This window comes from Podarcis tiliguerta (genome assembly GCF_965153285.1).
Source record: "Podarcis tiliguerta genome assembly, chromosome: 6".
NCBI classification, from domain to species: domain Eukaryota; kingdom Metazoa; phylum Chordata; class Lepidosauria; order Squamata; family Lacertidae; genus Podarcis; species Podarcis tiliguerta.
In genome coordinates this window covers 18,384,609-18,399,613 of record NC_139539.1, presented here as the reverse complement: position 1 = coordinate 18,399,613, position 15,005 = coordinate 18,384,609, and the positions used below count along the sequence as shown (strand labels likewise).

At 42.6% G+C, this 15,005-nt stretch overlaps 1 protein-coding gene across 16 annotated transcripts in view; it reads right to left on the bottom strand.

Annotated features, from left to right (window-relative positions):
* Positions 1 to 1,370: 1,370 nt before the first annotated feature.
* ADNP (activity dependent neuroprotector homeobox) overlaps positions 1,371 to 15,005 on the bottom strand; it is a 44,236-nt gene continuing 30,601 nt past the window's right edge. For 5 of the 16 annotated variants that reach the window (XM_083446750.1, XM_083446749.1, XM_083446751.1 and 2 more), the window contains 4 exons: positions 13,417 to 13,532; positions 10,755 to 10,847; positions 9,637 to 9,924; positions 1,371 to 5,588 (listed from right to left, as the gene is read on the bottom strand). In XM_083446750.1, coding sequence (XP_083302876.1) covers positions 2,451 to 5,588; positions 9,637 to 9,924; positions 10,755 to 10,847; positions 13,417 to 13,524 — 3,627 coding nt within the window. In that variant the 5' untranslated portion in view covers positions 13,525 to 13,532 and the 3' untranslated portion in view covers positions 1,371 to 2,450. Of the gene's footprint in view, positions 5,589 to 9,636; positions 9,925 to 10,754; positions 10,848 to 13,416; positions 14,973 to 15,005 lie in introns of all 16 variants that reach the window. The other 11 variants (XM_083446743.1, XM_083446744.1, XM_083446741.1 and 8 more) reach the window with 4 other exon arrangements.

Sequence of the window (15,005 nt, the reverse complement as noted above, 5' to 3'; positions counted from 1 at the left end):
TACATCTGACGGAACACCTGGCAGATTCTTATTATACTATCATGTGCACAAAATAAAAAAACCTTGACATTGGTGCTGCATTACACACTCACAAATTATGCTGCAATTGTGAAGCAGTTATGGCATAAACCAAAAATGAAACAGAAAAGGAGTAGGTCCTGTTTAAGTAGTTTAGAACCTATGAAATGTTATGCAAGTACATGTGGCAAGTACCTGAAATACGTTCTATTAGCATATGGAATGCTGACACATTAGGGAGAACTCTAGCAAAAAGGATTGTTTTTTTGTAAAAAGGTTAAGAAGGAGTGAATACAAACAGTACCTGCTTCAAGGGCACCAGTGCAAATATTAGACTTTTATGTTCATAGCAGGCTGTGGCCTAGAATATGCAAGTTGGACCTAATTGCTTTGTGGTCGACTCCAAATACCTGATTAACTGACTGCCAGGAACTACCAGCTTGTCTAATACCTGCTTATATCCGTGAACTGGTAGGAAAAAAACTTGCAAATGTGCAGACTAACTTACCCTCCTCTGCAAAAGTAGTCGTCAATATATATCACCAGAACGTTTGTAAGGTTTCTTGTGAGCTTTAGCCTTATGAGTCCACCACTATCAGTTGCCCAGGTTGTATTCTTGCCGCTTCCTGCTAGAACAAGATGCATCCTTGACTCCAGCACATCGCAACACAATGAAGCAAAACTAAGATGTTTACAAAGCTTCTTTCCGCACAAGTGAGGTCTTAGAAAAAGGGGAAAACGTTTACATTTTTCAAGAACTGAGAAAATGAGTAAGCTGTGTCACTTGAACAGAATGGTCTCTGTACAAACTGGGATGTTTGAGTATTTTTTTCCTATGCCTGTCATTAGGGGAAAATACATATCATTATGTATTCACTCCTAGTATGGAATAAGATGCCTCTGGTATATTACTTTTAACATTTGCTGATAAATGCATGAATTATATTAGAAATATGTGATATATGAACACTTTCCAAAGTTAGAATGTTCACTGCTACCTTAATTTATCCTCATGTTGCTCATCTGCCCCATCTTTAAGTATACATTTAACTTCCCCACAGAAACCAATGGGACTTTAAAATGCTCAACTTTAAATTGGCTGTGCTGCATATTTGCACAGCAGTTAACCTATATAGTCTTTTACATTTGTATTTGTCTATTACTTGATTGAGGCTCCATAGGATTCGTGTTCATATAGGCCACCTATTGTGATTTGTATGAGACTGCTCCAGCAGAAATCTTTTCGTTTTCTCAAGGCATCATCATCCAAGATTGCTTCCTTTCAACAAAAGCCAACATAATGAAGCAGAGTTTTTAGAATGAGGGATGCAGACCTTGTAATAAAGCAAATGTTTACATTAAGCACAATACAGCAATTTATTTAGATGCTTAAATGAATACAAAGGGGAAATAAAGATCACAAATTATCCATACTACAACAATGTGTCATATATTAGATGGTATAAATGAATACAACACCATGTTGGTGTTAACTAAAGATAAAACTAAATATCCAAAAATGCAGCACTCATTTCCGTATGCTGCTTTAACACAGTACACTTTTATACAGATCTAAAAGGTGTCAAAATTAGTAGCTGCAAACTTGTTTCTTGCATGTGATTTTTTTTTTTTAGCTTAAAAGATTTCAGAAAATGGCTCTGAAATACATAGTCATCAGTTGTAATGTCAAGGATATTCAAGAACAAGAAAATTCTATAATACAATAGAGTCCAGATATACTTTTATGTTGCTGGCCTCTGTTTTGAGATTGTACAAGGTTATGTGCAAAAACTAAGTCTGTCAAAATTCTTACTATAGCAGTTTCAAGCTTTTTGCTAGGTAAACTAGATACAGCATTTATTACACAGCAGGGCAACACTAAAAAAAAGGAAAAAAAGAACCAAATCTATGATGGGTACACAAGAACAATAGCATAAGCATCACTTGAATAGGTCTAAAAGACTGTACAAATATACATTTCAACTATTCAGAATGATACATGAAAAAAACAATTTCCCCAGAGTCCTACTATACACATTGAATTGGTAGCTCATATGTTGGCCCTAAAACTACCATGTGAAAAAGGGTAATGTTTAAAAAGACATACAGCTGAACATATACAGAGTGAAATATGTTGAAAATGCCAATAAAATAAAACCTTTGCTTTTCTTCAGTGAGCAACTGGAAGCCACCAACATATCCATTTTCACATTAAGTTACTGTGCTCGTCACAGCAGATACTCTCAAGTGAGATTTGCCAACAGCATACTTTGAAATAAGAACTGGAATCGGCATGGCAGCCTCGCAGCCACTAACCAGGTGACCTTGCATTCAAAAGGCAGTACCAGTTTACAATGAACTTAGCAGTCCTTCTGAAATGAAAATGTTTAGACGGTTGTCAAGTGGAAGATATGGAGTCTCGAGTTAACAGCTTATGCTTGCTGACTACTCAGCTCTACCCCAGTTAGGGTGCTGTGCATCGATTCCGTAACCCCATCAGTCACACTGTCAAACTGTTCTCCGTCCTCGCTGTCAATTGTGCTGTTCTGCCACTCCATCTGCTGATTTGACAAGCTCTCTTCGATTTCTGTTGCATTTTTCCACTGTGACTGGTCCTTGGACCAAAACTCCCCCACTTTTCCATAGGAACTATTCTTCCACTTTGACTGTTCTTCGTCACTCTCAGAGGCAGCACCTTTCGTTTCTGCAACTGGTTTACTATTAGTAGCATCTTCACTTTGAGATGATTCATCCGTCCACGTTTCTGGTTTCACTTCAGATGTATTATCTTCAAAGTCAGACACTTGCTGAGAACCAGGTACGCTTTCAGACGGCGATGCTTCTACTTTCCATTCAATGGGATCATCTTGATCTTCTTGGTCACCTTCACTGTCTGAAACTTCAGCTACCAGCTTTGTTGGTTCTTCTGCAGAGCTACTCTCCTTGTATTTGGGGTCTCCATCCTCCTTTTGGTCTATTTTTTCTGGAGACTCCAAAGTGGCTTCTTCAGTTGTCTCCTTAGATATGCTTTCATCCGGTGTCTCATTTATACTATTAATAGATGCTTTGCGACCAGAGTTAGACACAGATTCTGCAAATGGACTATTGCTTTCGTTGAACTCCTGTTCTATGTTCTCAAAACTGTCTGAGGAACTTTCATTATCTTTCTCTAGGTTTATCTTTTTATCAACAGTTTTGCTAGGGTTGACTCTGGAATTCTCATCGTCGTGGTTCTCAAACAACCACTCGGCATCAAAATCCATTTCGTGTTTAACCTTGTTCAGTTCTTTCATGTTGAAACCTAGCAAGACACCCAGTTTATACCTTTCGCAATCTCTAACGCATTTCTTTCTTTTGTTGCTGAAGTGTGAAGCAATGTCGGATTTCCAAAGCCAGAGACTGGCAGCTAACTTTTCAATCTCCCTCCGACTGGGATACGGTTGCTTATTGAAATACTTGGTGAGAAATGTTTTTCTAGCTTCGTAAGAATCATCTTCATGACCCTTGGGATCTAAAGCCAGCACTACAGGTTCTTCAGGCTTCTCCTCAAAGACGGAAGGGGAATCGTCGTCATCCATTTTTCTTTTCTTCAGCAGAGAGAATTCCATGTGTTCATAAGTACGTTTCACAGGTCCTGCGCCTGGAGACTGGTTTAGTCGGGAAGGAACATTACCTTTGTCTTGACCGTTCTGAGTCTTCCCCACACCCCTGCAGTGGACAAGGTGCAGGGTTATAGTTGAGGCAGTCATGTTACTCGTGTACACTCCAAGGCAATGAATACATTTGTATGTAAGCTTTTTCTCTACCGGATGAACTGTTTGAATAACTTGATGTCTCTCCCTTAAGTGGTGTGCCAGTGCATCAGAAATGGGTCCTTTCAGGATTGAAAAGCACAAAGGGCAAAGGGTTTTCCCCACATCCTTTTTGTAGGGGACTGCTGCTTGAGGAGAACTTTTTACAGGTACATCTGTCTTCTCCTGAATTTTTGGCTGTGGTTTTGGAGGAACTGGAGCGGTATTTTGAGCATGGTAAGCGACAGATTCGGCAGGGGCATCTCTCAAGTTGTAGGTAGTTACAAGCAAGTGTATATTGGTGTGACTACCCTGCTGCAACGTCAAATCAAACGTTAACGTGGAATCAGTTTTGGGCCCCATTTCTTCATCGACATGAACCATTCGCATGTGAGCAGCCATCTTCTCAACATCATTGAACGTTGAGCGGCAGTAGGGACAGGATAGACCATGGATTAACATGTGGTTGAGCAGCGTGTCAGTAGGCAAGTAGCGATTACAGTATAAACATTTGCTAGTAAAATTATGTATTTTCATGATGTAGTTAGCAACTGCGGGCACCTTTTCAGCCTTGTGCTCTTTCTCAAAATGAACACTGTACACGTTTTCAGGGAAGAGCTCATTGCAGATTGTACAAATCTTCCATTTCTGAGTTGATGAAGTATTGGCGGAAGTGGTACATATAGGGCCAACGGCAAGAGGCTTGGGTGTGGACTGGGTTAATATTCTGGATGCTGCCTGAGACTGACCTAATGATGTTGATTTCAGTGAGCCTGATGAAAGTGAAGATGAGTTGGCAGACGAAAGAGAGTACCTTGCTGTCGCCTGCGATCTTGGTTCCCCTCCAAGAGGGTAAGGTCGCCCGTTTCCACTTGGGGAATACTGCTTCATTGATTGAGACTGCTGGGATAGGGAAACTGGAGAACTACCTGTTAAACTTAGCCTTCCTCCCGTGTGACCAACGTAACTTGGCGGTACCGATTTCACACCATAGTTGTTCGGTTGCAAATGGACGTTGGACATCATATTTACTCCTCCAGAATTTAACGTAGGCTTTGGTATATTCAGTCGGTTCATCATTTGCTGTGATGGAAGAGACCGGACATTGCCAGGGGACAGGGCACCCATCCTCTGAGGAAGTCCCATAGGCTTTTTATCCTGTGGTTTTGGAGCAATTAGCATTAAAGGTTTGGATCTTGGAACTACCACATTTGTATGCCCTATCATTGCTGTCACTTGGTATCCTATACGCTCGTGGTCTTCAATAACATGCTGTACTAAAGCTTCATACGACTTCGGCATAAAAAGGCAGCGTTTGCAGTGAATCATGCCCTCTTCTCGGGAACTTAAGGGTACAATCCCATTGAGTGACTTCTCACTTCCCTTTGCTATATAAGGTGCAGCAACATGCTGAAAATGTTCCCTGTAAATGTGCTTTCTAACTATTTCGTAGAGAGGATCTCGGTAAGTGCACTTCTTACAGTAATAAACAGCTTGTTCTACACTGTCAGCCTGCTTAGGTTTAAGGCTATCATGCTTGTTTTTATCTTTAAAAGTGCTGATGCCTCCACTTGGTGTATTGGCATTTGGAGCATGAAATATTTTAATATGCGTTTCCAGAGTCTTTTTGTCTGCATTGAAAGTACAGTAGGGGCAATTGAGAAGGATCCTGTTTTCAAAGTCTTCACTATGAACATTCCGGAAGTGACTTTTGTAGGCAGAAAAGAACTTTGAAGAAAATGGACATGCACTGCAGCAAAAGGGTTTTGTCCGGTAGTCCTTAAAAACAAAACAAAAAAAAAGAAACTTAAGTATCAGAAAAACTGCATTTGATTTGCATTCCCATTCCCAATCCTTCTGACTCAATGGATCACAGCCTCAAGGCAAACTTATGAAACTATCATCCATTTAACGTTCTTTTTTTTAATCTGGCAAATATCAGGCAATTCATAGAAAGTCTTTAAGAAAGAAGACTAGTCCTAGACCACAGAAATACATCTTCCTTATTTTTGATCATTCAGCCCCTGCAAATCAAGCATTACAAACCAAGACAGCTGCCTGTTTAAGACGTAATAGGAAGCCATGGGTTGTATCCTATGCTGGTGCTACTCAGAGTAGACCTACTGAAAATAATGAACCTAACTTAGCCATGTTCATTAACTTCAATGGGTCTACTCTGAGTAGGGCTAGCATATGCTACAAACCATGGTTTCCCATTAAGAGAACAAGCTGCAGTGACCTTTGGGCTGCATGCTTCTGTCCCCCCTTCTCCTACAACTTTGTGCCTGAGGAGACTGAAAGCTTCACAGAGCCACATCACTTTCAAACTAAGAGTTTTAAATTGTGTAAGGAGCCTCCAGAAGTAAAGGAGGCTCCTGGTTTCAGAACTTGATCCTCCCAACTTGTGGAAGACTTGAAAAAAAGTTATGCTTCAGAGGAAGTAGGGCTTGTAAGGGTGCTCTTATTCTCTCACACATAAGTGTTAGCATGCACAACAGTAAAAACACCAGGACATGGCTTCTATTGAGCTCAAGAACGAAAGCAGCTTTCCATTTCCTTAGAGAAGTAATGGGAGAGCATAGAAATCTAAGCTGTGCCACCACGTGTTCTCATAACATGAAAGCGCAGTTTCCCACTATATCTGAACCAGTCCAGTGATTCATCAGCGTATACCAGATTCTCAAGCAGTGATAAAATACTTAAGCATGCGCAAATTCTTTTTAGAATCTCTGTATTGGTACAACATCTAATTATGGCTTTATCGAAGTTTCCAAACTTTCAATCTGATACTCTCTGTAACTAGATAAACTCTGATTTCTCCGGTAAATATATCCTGACACTTCAGACACCAAACCATGGTTTGTGCTAAATTTAGTGTGTAACTCAAATCACTGTTTTGAGACTCCAAACACACAACAGCCAAACCATAATTCAAGGCTGCTAGACTGCTTTCATTTTCTGCCCTCTTAGTTTCATAAATCACAGATTCACTCCTCTCTATCGTGCAGCAGCTTCTGCAAGGAAAACAAAAGGCCATAACTATGGTCTGTCAATTCACTAATCATGCTAAACCATAGTTTATGCTTTGCAAACTAAATTATGGTTTACCAGTTTGTTGTCTATTACAATGAGGGGGGAAAGTATTTGACCCCCTGCTAAATTTGCCCATTTGCCCTCTGATGAAAAAATGACCAGTCCATAATTTTAATGGTAGGTTTATTGTAGCTGTGAGAGACAGAATAACAGCAGGAAAGCCCCCAGAAACCCAGAAGACAAAAGTCAAAGATTGGTGTGCATTATAATGAGTGAAATAAGTATTTGATCCCTTTGCAAAAGATGACTTATAGTACTTCGTGGCAAAACCCTTGTTGGCAATTAGATTTCAGATGTTTCTTGCAGGTGGCCACCAGGTTTGCACACATCTCAGGAGGTATTTTGCCCCACTCCTCTTTGCAGATCCTCTCCAAGTCAGTAAGATTTCAAGCCTGATTTGTAGCTACTCGAACCTTCAACTCCCTCCACAGATTTTCAAGGGGATTAAGGTCTGGAGACTGGCTAGGCCACTCCAGGACCTTAATGTGCTTCTTCTGGAGCCACTCCTTTGTTGCCTTGGCCATGCATTTTGGGTCATTGTCATGCTGGAATACTCATCCTCGACCCATTTCCAATGCCCTGGCTGAGGGAAGGAAGTGCTCCCCCAAGATTTGACGATAATGGCCCGTCCATCGTCCCTTTGATGTAGTGAACATGTCCTGCCCCTTAGCAGAAAAACACCCCCAAAGCTTAATATGTCCCCCTCCATGTTTGACAGTGGGGATGGTGTTCTTGGGGTCGTAGGCAGCATTCCTCCTCCTCCAAACACGGCAAGTTGAGTTGATGTCAAGGAGCTCGATTTTGGTCTCATCTGACCACAACACTTTCACCCAGTTCTCTGGGTCATTCAGATGTGCATTGGCAAACTGCAGACGGGACTGTACATGTGCTGTCTTGAGCAAGGGGACCTTGTGGGCTCTGCAAGATCTCTTGTCCTTCACGGCGTAGTGTGCTACCAACTGTTTCCATGGTGACTATGGTAGGGTTACCTGACGTCCCCAGTTCCTGGGTACAGTCCCCAGATTTGCAAATGTTTCCCCAGACCAATTCCACCCCTGGAATATCCCCAGATTTCATTAAATGTCCCCAGGAAACAACGACGCCAACAGGAGCAGCCGGCATCAACTCAATTGTTTGGCAGGGAGGCGAAGTGGGGAGAAGGCGCTGTGATTGCAAAGCACAGGCACACGTGCGAGAGAGGAAAAATCGGAAAGAAAAGCCCCCTTTCTCTCCGTTGGCCTCATTTACATCTCCCTGGATGGCATCCTGGACTATGGCAGGATCCAGTTCCAACCCTTCTTCAAGCTTCGCCCCACCCTCCTTGCTTCTCCCCTGTCCTTGACGCTGCTGCTGCTGCGGCCCCGTGAATGGAGATCAAGAACAAAGCTGGTCGCACTCAAAGCAATGGAGAGAGAAAGAAAGAGAAACAGAGAGGGAAAGGAGGGCAGGGGGCAAGTGAAATCGCACTTAGAAGAAAAAAGAAAAATCCCAGTGAATTGTATTGCCAGCTCCCTTTCGCTCATGCACCTCTCTCTGTGTGTGACTGGGGATTGCGAAGTCCTGACACAGACTCTCCACTAGTTCTGAACTGGAGCCACCTCCCGCTTCCACCTCTTCCGCCAATCTCCACTCCCTCTTTCTCTCTCTTCTACCCACCCCTGGCCTCAGCTAATCATTTAAACATATCAAGTAGAGAAGTGGCAGCAGCCAAAAAAATAGGGGGGCGTGCACACACATATATTCTCTTCTTCACCACCCCACTACTTCTGCCTCCTCACCGCCACCACCCACTCACCCAAGCTAGTGGGAGGGGGGCTTCTGGCAAATAAAAGCAGATTAGAGACTTGCCAATCAGAAGGTCGGCGGTTCGAAACCCTGCGACGGGGTGAGCTCCTGTTGCTCGGTCCCTGCTCCTGCCAACCTAGCACTTCGAAAGCACATCAAAGTGCAAGTAGATAAATAGGTACCGCTCTGGCGGGAAGGTAAACGGTGTTTCCGTGTGCTGATCTGGTTCACCAGAAGCAGCTTAGTCATGCTGGCCACATGACCTGGAAGCTGTACGCCGGCTCCCTTGGCCAATAAAGCGAGATGAGCGCCGCAACCCCAGAGTCGGCCACGACTGGACCTAATGGTCAGGGGTCCCTTTACCTTTACCTAGGTACCAAATGTGAAGGAGATAATCTAAAGGCTCAATCTGCCACCACTGGCCATATTCCACTCCATTTGAGCTGCTTGCGGCTGCACGGCTTTGGGGAGGACAGGAGGAGGGATGGGGGGAGGGAGGTGGGCTGGGGAGAGAAAGAGAAAGAAGCGGTGTGGGGTGGGGGTGTTCGTGCAAAAGCTTTGGGGCAGCAGGGAACACTGGATCACTTCAGCCGACGGTGGCTGGGAGCTTTGGGGCAGCCCCTCTGCGAGCAGGAGGCTCAGCTGCATCTCGGGATCCACACTGGGTGCTGTCTGCACACTCTCAGAGAGGACCTCCTCGCCAGCTCAGTTTTAAAGCAAACTTTGATCTGTGCTGTTGACTTTTTTTCTTAATTTTTTAAAATGTTTTTTTCCTTTTTTAAAAAATATATATTATATTAATTATATTATATTAATTATATTATACTATATTAATTTATTTGCGTCCCCAGATTTATTGGAAAAAATCTGATAACCTTAGACTATGGTCCCAGCTGCCCTGAGATCATTGACAAGTTCCCCCCCGTGTAGTTCTGGGCTGCTTCATCACCTTGCTCATGATCATTTCAACTCCACGAGATGTGATCTTGCATGGAGCCCCAGACCGAGGGAGGTTGACGGTTATTTTGTGTTTCTTCCATTTGCGAATGATTGCACCAACTGTTGTCACCTTCTCACCAAGCTGCTTGGCAATAGTCTTGTAGCCCAGTCCAGCCTTGTGCAGGTCTACAATCTTGTCCCTGACATCCTTGGACAGCTCTTTGGTCTTGGTCATGGTGGCTACTTGGGAATCTGCTGGATTGATTGCTTCGGTCGACAGGTCTCTTTTGTACAGGTACTGTAACGAGGTGGGATTACAGGTAAGACCTCTCCCTTACAGCAGGTGCTTCTACTCTCAGCTCGTTACATACAGTGAAGATACCAGGTAGCCTGACATCTGGCTGGTTGATAGGGGATCAAATACTTATTTCACTCATTATAATGCACATCAATCTCTGACTTTTGTCTTCTGGGTTTCTGGGGGTTTTCCTGTTGTTATTTTGTCTCTCACAGCTACAATACACCCACCATTAAAATTATGGACTGGTTATTTCTTCGTAAGAGGGCAAACGGGCAAATTTAGCAGGGGATCAAATACTTTCCCCCCCTCACTGTATACACTATGCTTTGTCAATTCAGACCCACCAAACCATTGTTAAGTTTCTTTAACAATGTTTTGGTAGTATATCAGAGTTGAACTACCTGCTGTCAGTTCTTTCTCAATTCTGCTTATCTTAAAATTTGGGACACCAGATTTGCTAGTTAAGTTTAAATTTATTTGATATGTTGATAATATCCAACTAAGTCATATTCAGGAGTACACTCACTGCCAAACTCAAGTGCAAAAGATTTTAACAGACCCAATCAGCATCTGCAGTTTCCAGACACCACAGTGCAGTCCCCATAATACTACAACACTCTTTTTCTTCTGTCCCACCTCTGCTGACATCTGGGCTGTAATCCTATGCACACACATCTTGCAATAAATCTCACTGAAATCAGTGGGAATTATTACTTTCGTAAACAGATATAATTTAGGTTGCAAAGCACTTAACGTTTGTCATAAAAACACGATTCCAAACTTAATTGGTTTCAGATTTAAGGTCATTTTACCACATTATTACCAACCTGATTTTTTGTAAGTGAAGGATCCCACAATCCAACATCTTCCCATGTAGTGTTTTTCAGATAGAAGTCATTGGGTTCAAACTGCTTAAAATCCTGCAACAGTGGAAGATTGACAAAAGCATAAATAGAAATAACAAACCACAGAATGATTGCCTATTCATTTCTTTAGATCTTGAAAATTCAAGAAGAATTATTAAGGTACCAAAAATTGCAAATAAAAGGGCTCATTAACAGAAAACTTCCCAGGGAGTATAATTTTTACTAATTAATGCACTTATTATTTTTTTACTAATTAAGGGCATGATACAACCACTTCAATAGAAGACAGGTACTTAACATTCCTTTGAAATGAAGATGACTTTAAATTGCTTAAATTTGTCTGGCCCCTGTTCGCTTCCCCTACGAAGTCCGTTTAATTTTTTTATGCAATCTATAAGTCACACAGATAATCACATATGAAAAATTATTCGATGGAATGAGCTTGCCAGACCATATGAGCAAGGAAGTACTTGCAGGAGCATAGATTACAGTATTTTTCTGTGTATTGGACGAGGTTTTTTGACACAAAAATCATGTCAAAAAACTGACACGGACAGTGGCATTGGGGGGGGGGGAGATGCTGCTGCACGCGGGGAGCCATCTGGGGGTGCTGGCTGGCTGGGGCACAACTTCCCTTGATGCTGTTGTGCGCAGGAAACAATCTAGGGAGGGTTTCCTGCCTGCAGCTCCCCCAAAATAAGGGGGAGTCTTATATATGGGGGAATCTAATAGACGAAAAAGTACGGTAGTTTGTGTGCCGACAGGCTATTTGTACTTTAAAGTAAAAGGCGTAGAAACGGAAAGAGTAGTCTCTAAAAAGCTAGGTTCAGTGGGAACCTTACTGAGAATGCTCTCCAGAAGATCACAGGGCATGAAGCTGCTCTCACTGCCAATCCTTCTCAAAAGGAGAAGGCATGAGCACTAGTTGCCTGGCTAGAGGGCTAGAATCCTCCTAGATCTGTCCTGCGCAGGAGCAGAATCTATATACCAGACCAGAAAAAATAGAAACGTTTGTGTGAAAAATCACAGATAACATGAAATTTCAGCCCACATTTTTCAAAATATGCATTTAGCGTTTGTCAAAAAGCAAGAGCCATGTGGCACATTGAAGACCGACAAATTTATTGTGGAATAACTTGTCCAGTTTTCAAAGTATTTCATGCTTAAATTGGTCCCAATGAAATCAATCATAGCTGCTTCTAAGTGCTGCAGTTGTGAACACTAAACAGACACAGTGTGCACTGTTGTTTATTTTATTGCTGATAAATTGGGCATTAACATCAATCCATTTTGTTGGTTATATGCAAAAAGTGCACGCACCCATTTAATTGAAGTAATCTAAAACTTTGGTAGCAGCTAAAGAAGAGAATCTAGTATTGCAGCTTCACGGTTTTGAAATGCATAAGTCAGATTCACAATTCAGGAAACAAAAAAAAGAGATGGGGAGACTCGAAGGGCTACAAGACAGGATTCATTTTTAGCCCAATGCATTTTGGAAAAAAAATCATTTCTCAAGGGCAGATTTTAGCAACAGTTCTAACATACAAAGGATACTGCAGTAACCCCTGGTGTGTCAGAACTGTTGATAAAAACATGCCCTCCAGCAAGGTTTTCCAAAACGTGTTGGGCTTGCAATAAGAAGTATTCTGTAGCATCTTCCGTTTTCTCCCTCTCCTTTCCTGCCTGCTAGCCGTACCACCTCAGTTTCACGGTTGGATTTCCACCCTTCAGGAGGCAGAAGAGGTTCTCCACTGCAGAGGGAGAAGCAGTTTGAGGCACAGGTACTCAAAGAATCACAGTTAATGCTGTGATACTTAACACAGAGAGATCATCCTTTTGCCTTGAAACAACTCCTTGGGAGTTTCTTCAGCAACACTCCTTGGACCTCTTACCTACGAGGCATCTCTGGAGCAGCGTCTCCAGCCCCGTGGTTCTGCTCGGACACTGAGGTCCAGCACCGAGGGCTTCTGGCGGTTCCCTCATTGCGAGAAGCAAAGCTACAGGGAACCAGGCAGAGGGCCTTCTCGGTAGTGGCGCCCGCCCTGTGGAACGCCCTCCCACCAGATGTCAAAGAGAAGAACAACTACCAGACTTTTGGAAGACATCTGAAGGCAGCCCTATTTAGGGAAGCTTTTAATGTTTGATGTATTACAGTATTTTAATTTTTTTTTTTTTTGGAAGCCACCCAGAGTGGCTGGGGAAACCCAGCCAGATGGGCGGGGTACAAATAAAAAAATTATCATCATCATCATCTCCCTATAACAAGTGCAGCATGTGACAGAAGTTCTCCATCCAGAGGCCAACCAGTGTGTCTTGGTGGCACAGACTTAAACCAGCCAACCCCAACCTTTCCCACAAAGATACCAAGGAGTGGTTAGGTGGGAAAGCTCCATGTCTCTCTGTCTCTCAGTAGATGACTCCCTTGTGGGGTGGCAGCCAAGCAGATAATCACAGTTTTTGGCTTGATAAGTGAGTACCGCCAAGAAGTGAAAAACTCATGCCACTTTTGTAATACCAGTCAATCACTGTTCTCCAGAAATTTCAGTTTATAATATTCCCAACAGAAGATACAGCCCTTCAATTTAAACTGCAACCCAAGAGTTCAACGGAAGATTGTACTTACTTCTATATGCTCTTTACAGTATTCCAAACCAATGTCACTTAGTATTTTTTTCACAGTTTTCCGGGCTTTTCTTAAACTGCCAAGGTTGTTGACAGGAAGTTGGAACATAGTTTCTACTGGGAGGGGGGAGAGAAGAGGGAGGGGGAGAAAATAATTTACTGAAAACATTTTGTCCCAAAGCACTTGAATTCAGATCAAAAAGTCTGTTATCACTCAGTTTTCTATTTACATTTATGCACGTTATATCCCTCAGATTCTAGGCAGTTCAAAATAAACTGAGTTGTTCAGCCATCTTGTTTTCAAAGTTGAGCCAGGTAAGTAAACTTTAGAAAAAGTTTTTAAAAAACAAAACACCTTACAGGAACAGAGAATATAGTGTCCAGATTTGGACACACACATCCAACTTTATGACCAATAGTTGCATACCCGCTCTCATGTGGAAAAGTCAAATTCATCCCAACAAAAGATGCTACTCTAACAAAAGGTCTACAGTTTTTGGCTGGCTTTGCTGGCCATACAATACACATAAATTAAAGACAACTACAAAGGATGGAATTCAATGTTGTGCTAAGGGGAACGTCAGTGCAAGCATTGCAGTGCACTCTTTCTGGGAGTTCACCCTCCCCTCAGAGCCCGACTTAGTAGATGACCCCAGCCCAATGTCTTATTGGAAAAGTATAAAAGCCAAAAAATGTAATCACCAGCTCTTCTCCCTTAGAAATGGGAGTTTGCTGGCTTGAGGAGAGTGGCCTTTCTGGAGGGAAGGGGAAAAGGTTCCCAACACACAACTCACCTTTCCCAAGAGAAAGGGTCAATGGGGAGAAAGAATTAAATGTACCTTCAGAATTAATAATAATTCAATTCATATCCCACCCTTTCCCCTGAACCCTTCCCTTGTCTGCCCTGTAAAATACAAGACTGTCCGATTTTAGGATATTGCCTGTTTTGTTGCCTGCATGACTCCAGACAGCTGATGTACAAGCCTTGGCCAACTTTGGAGCTGGGAAGGTGGAAAGGACAGCTAAGCAATGGCCAGGATGATCTCAGCCTACTTCTGCAGGTCTGAAGTTGCAAGGAAGTTGCGGCCCCTTGTCACATGCGCCTCGGTGGAGTCCCACACTCGCCGTGGCAAACAGAATGGCTGGGGCCCGACATTAACTCTTTTCTATGTCATTTTCTATGTCATGATATAGTTTTCATGAAGAACACATAAATCAGCCATTGCTCACACCATTACCCTCTTCGTCAACAGGCTGCGTTAGCTCAGTGAAATTGCAGAGTTCGGTTTTTCAGTCTAGTGCATGAAGGAAGCGGGGCTATGGGCACGCAACGAAGAATGGCAGGCAGGCTAGGAGTCTGACTGATAAATATGCTCAGCTCAACAATGAGCTCAAGAGAATACTACCTAGAAGATCAAAGCAACAACCAAACAACAAAGCGTTTGAACCTCAAAATCCAAATGACTGTGAATTCAGCTCATTCTTCTAAGTCTTGTTTAGAAACCAGTATGACAAATTCCAGGGATTTCAAATTACCAAGTTTATTGAAACTTATTTCTTAATAGTGCAACACACACACACACACACACA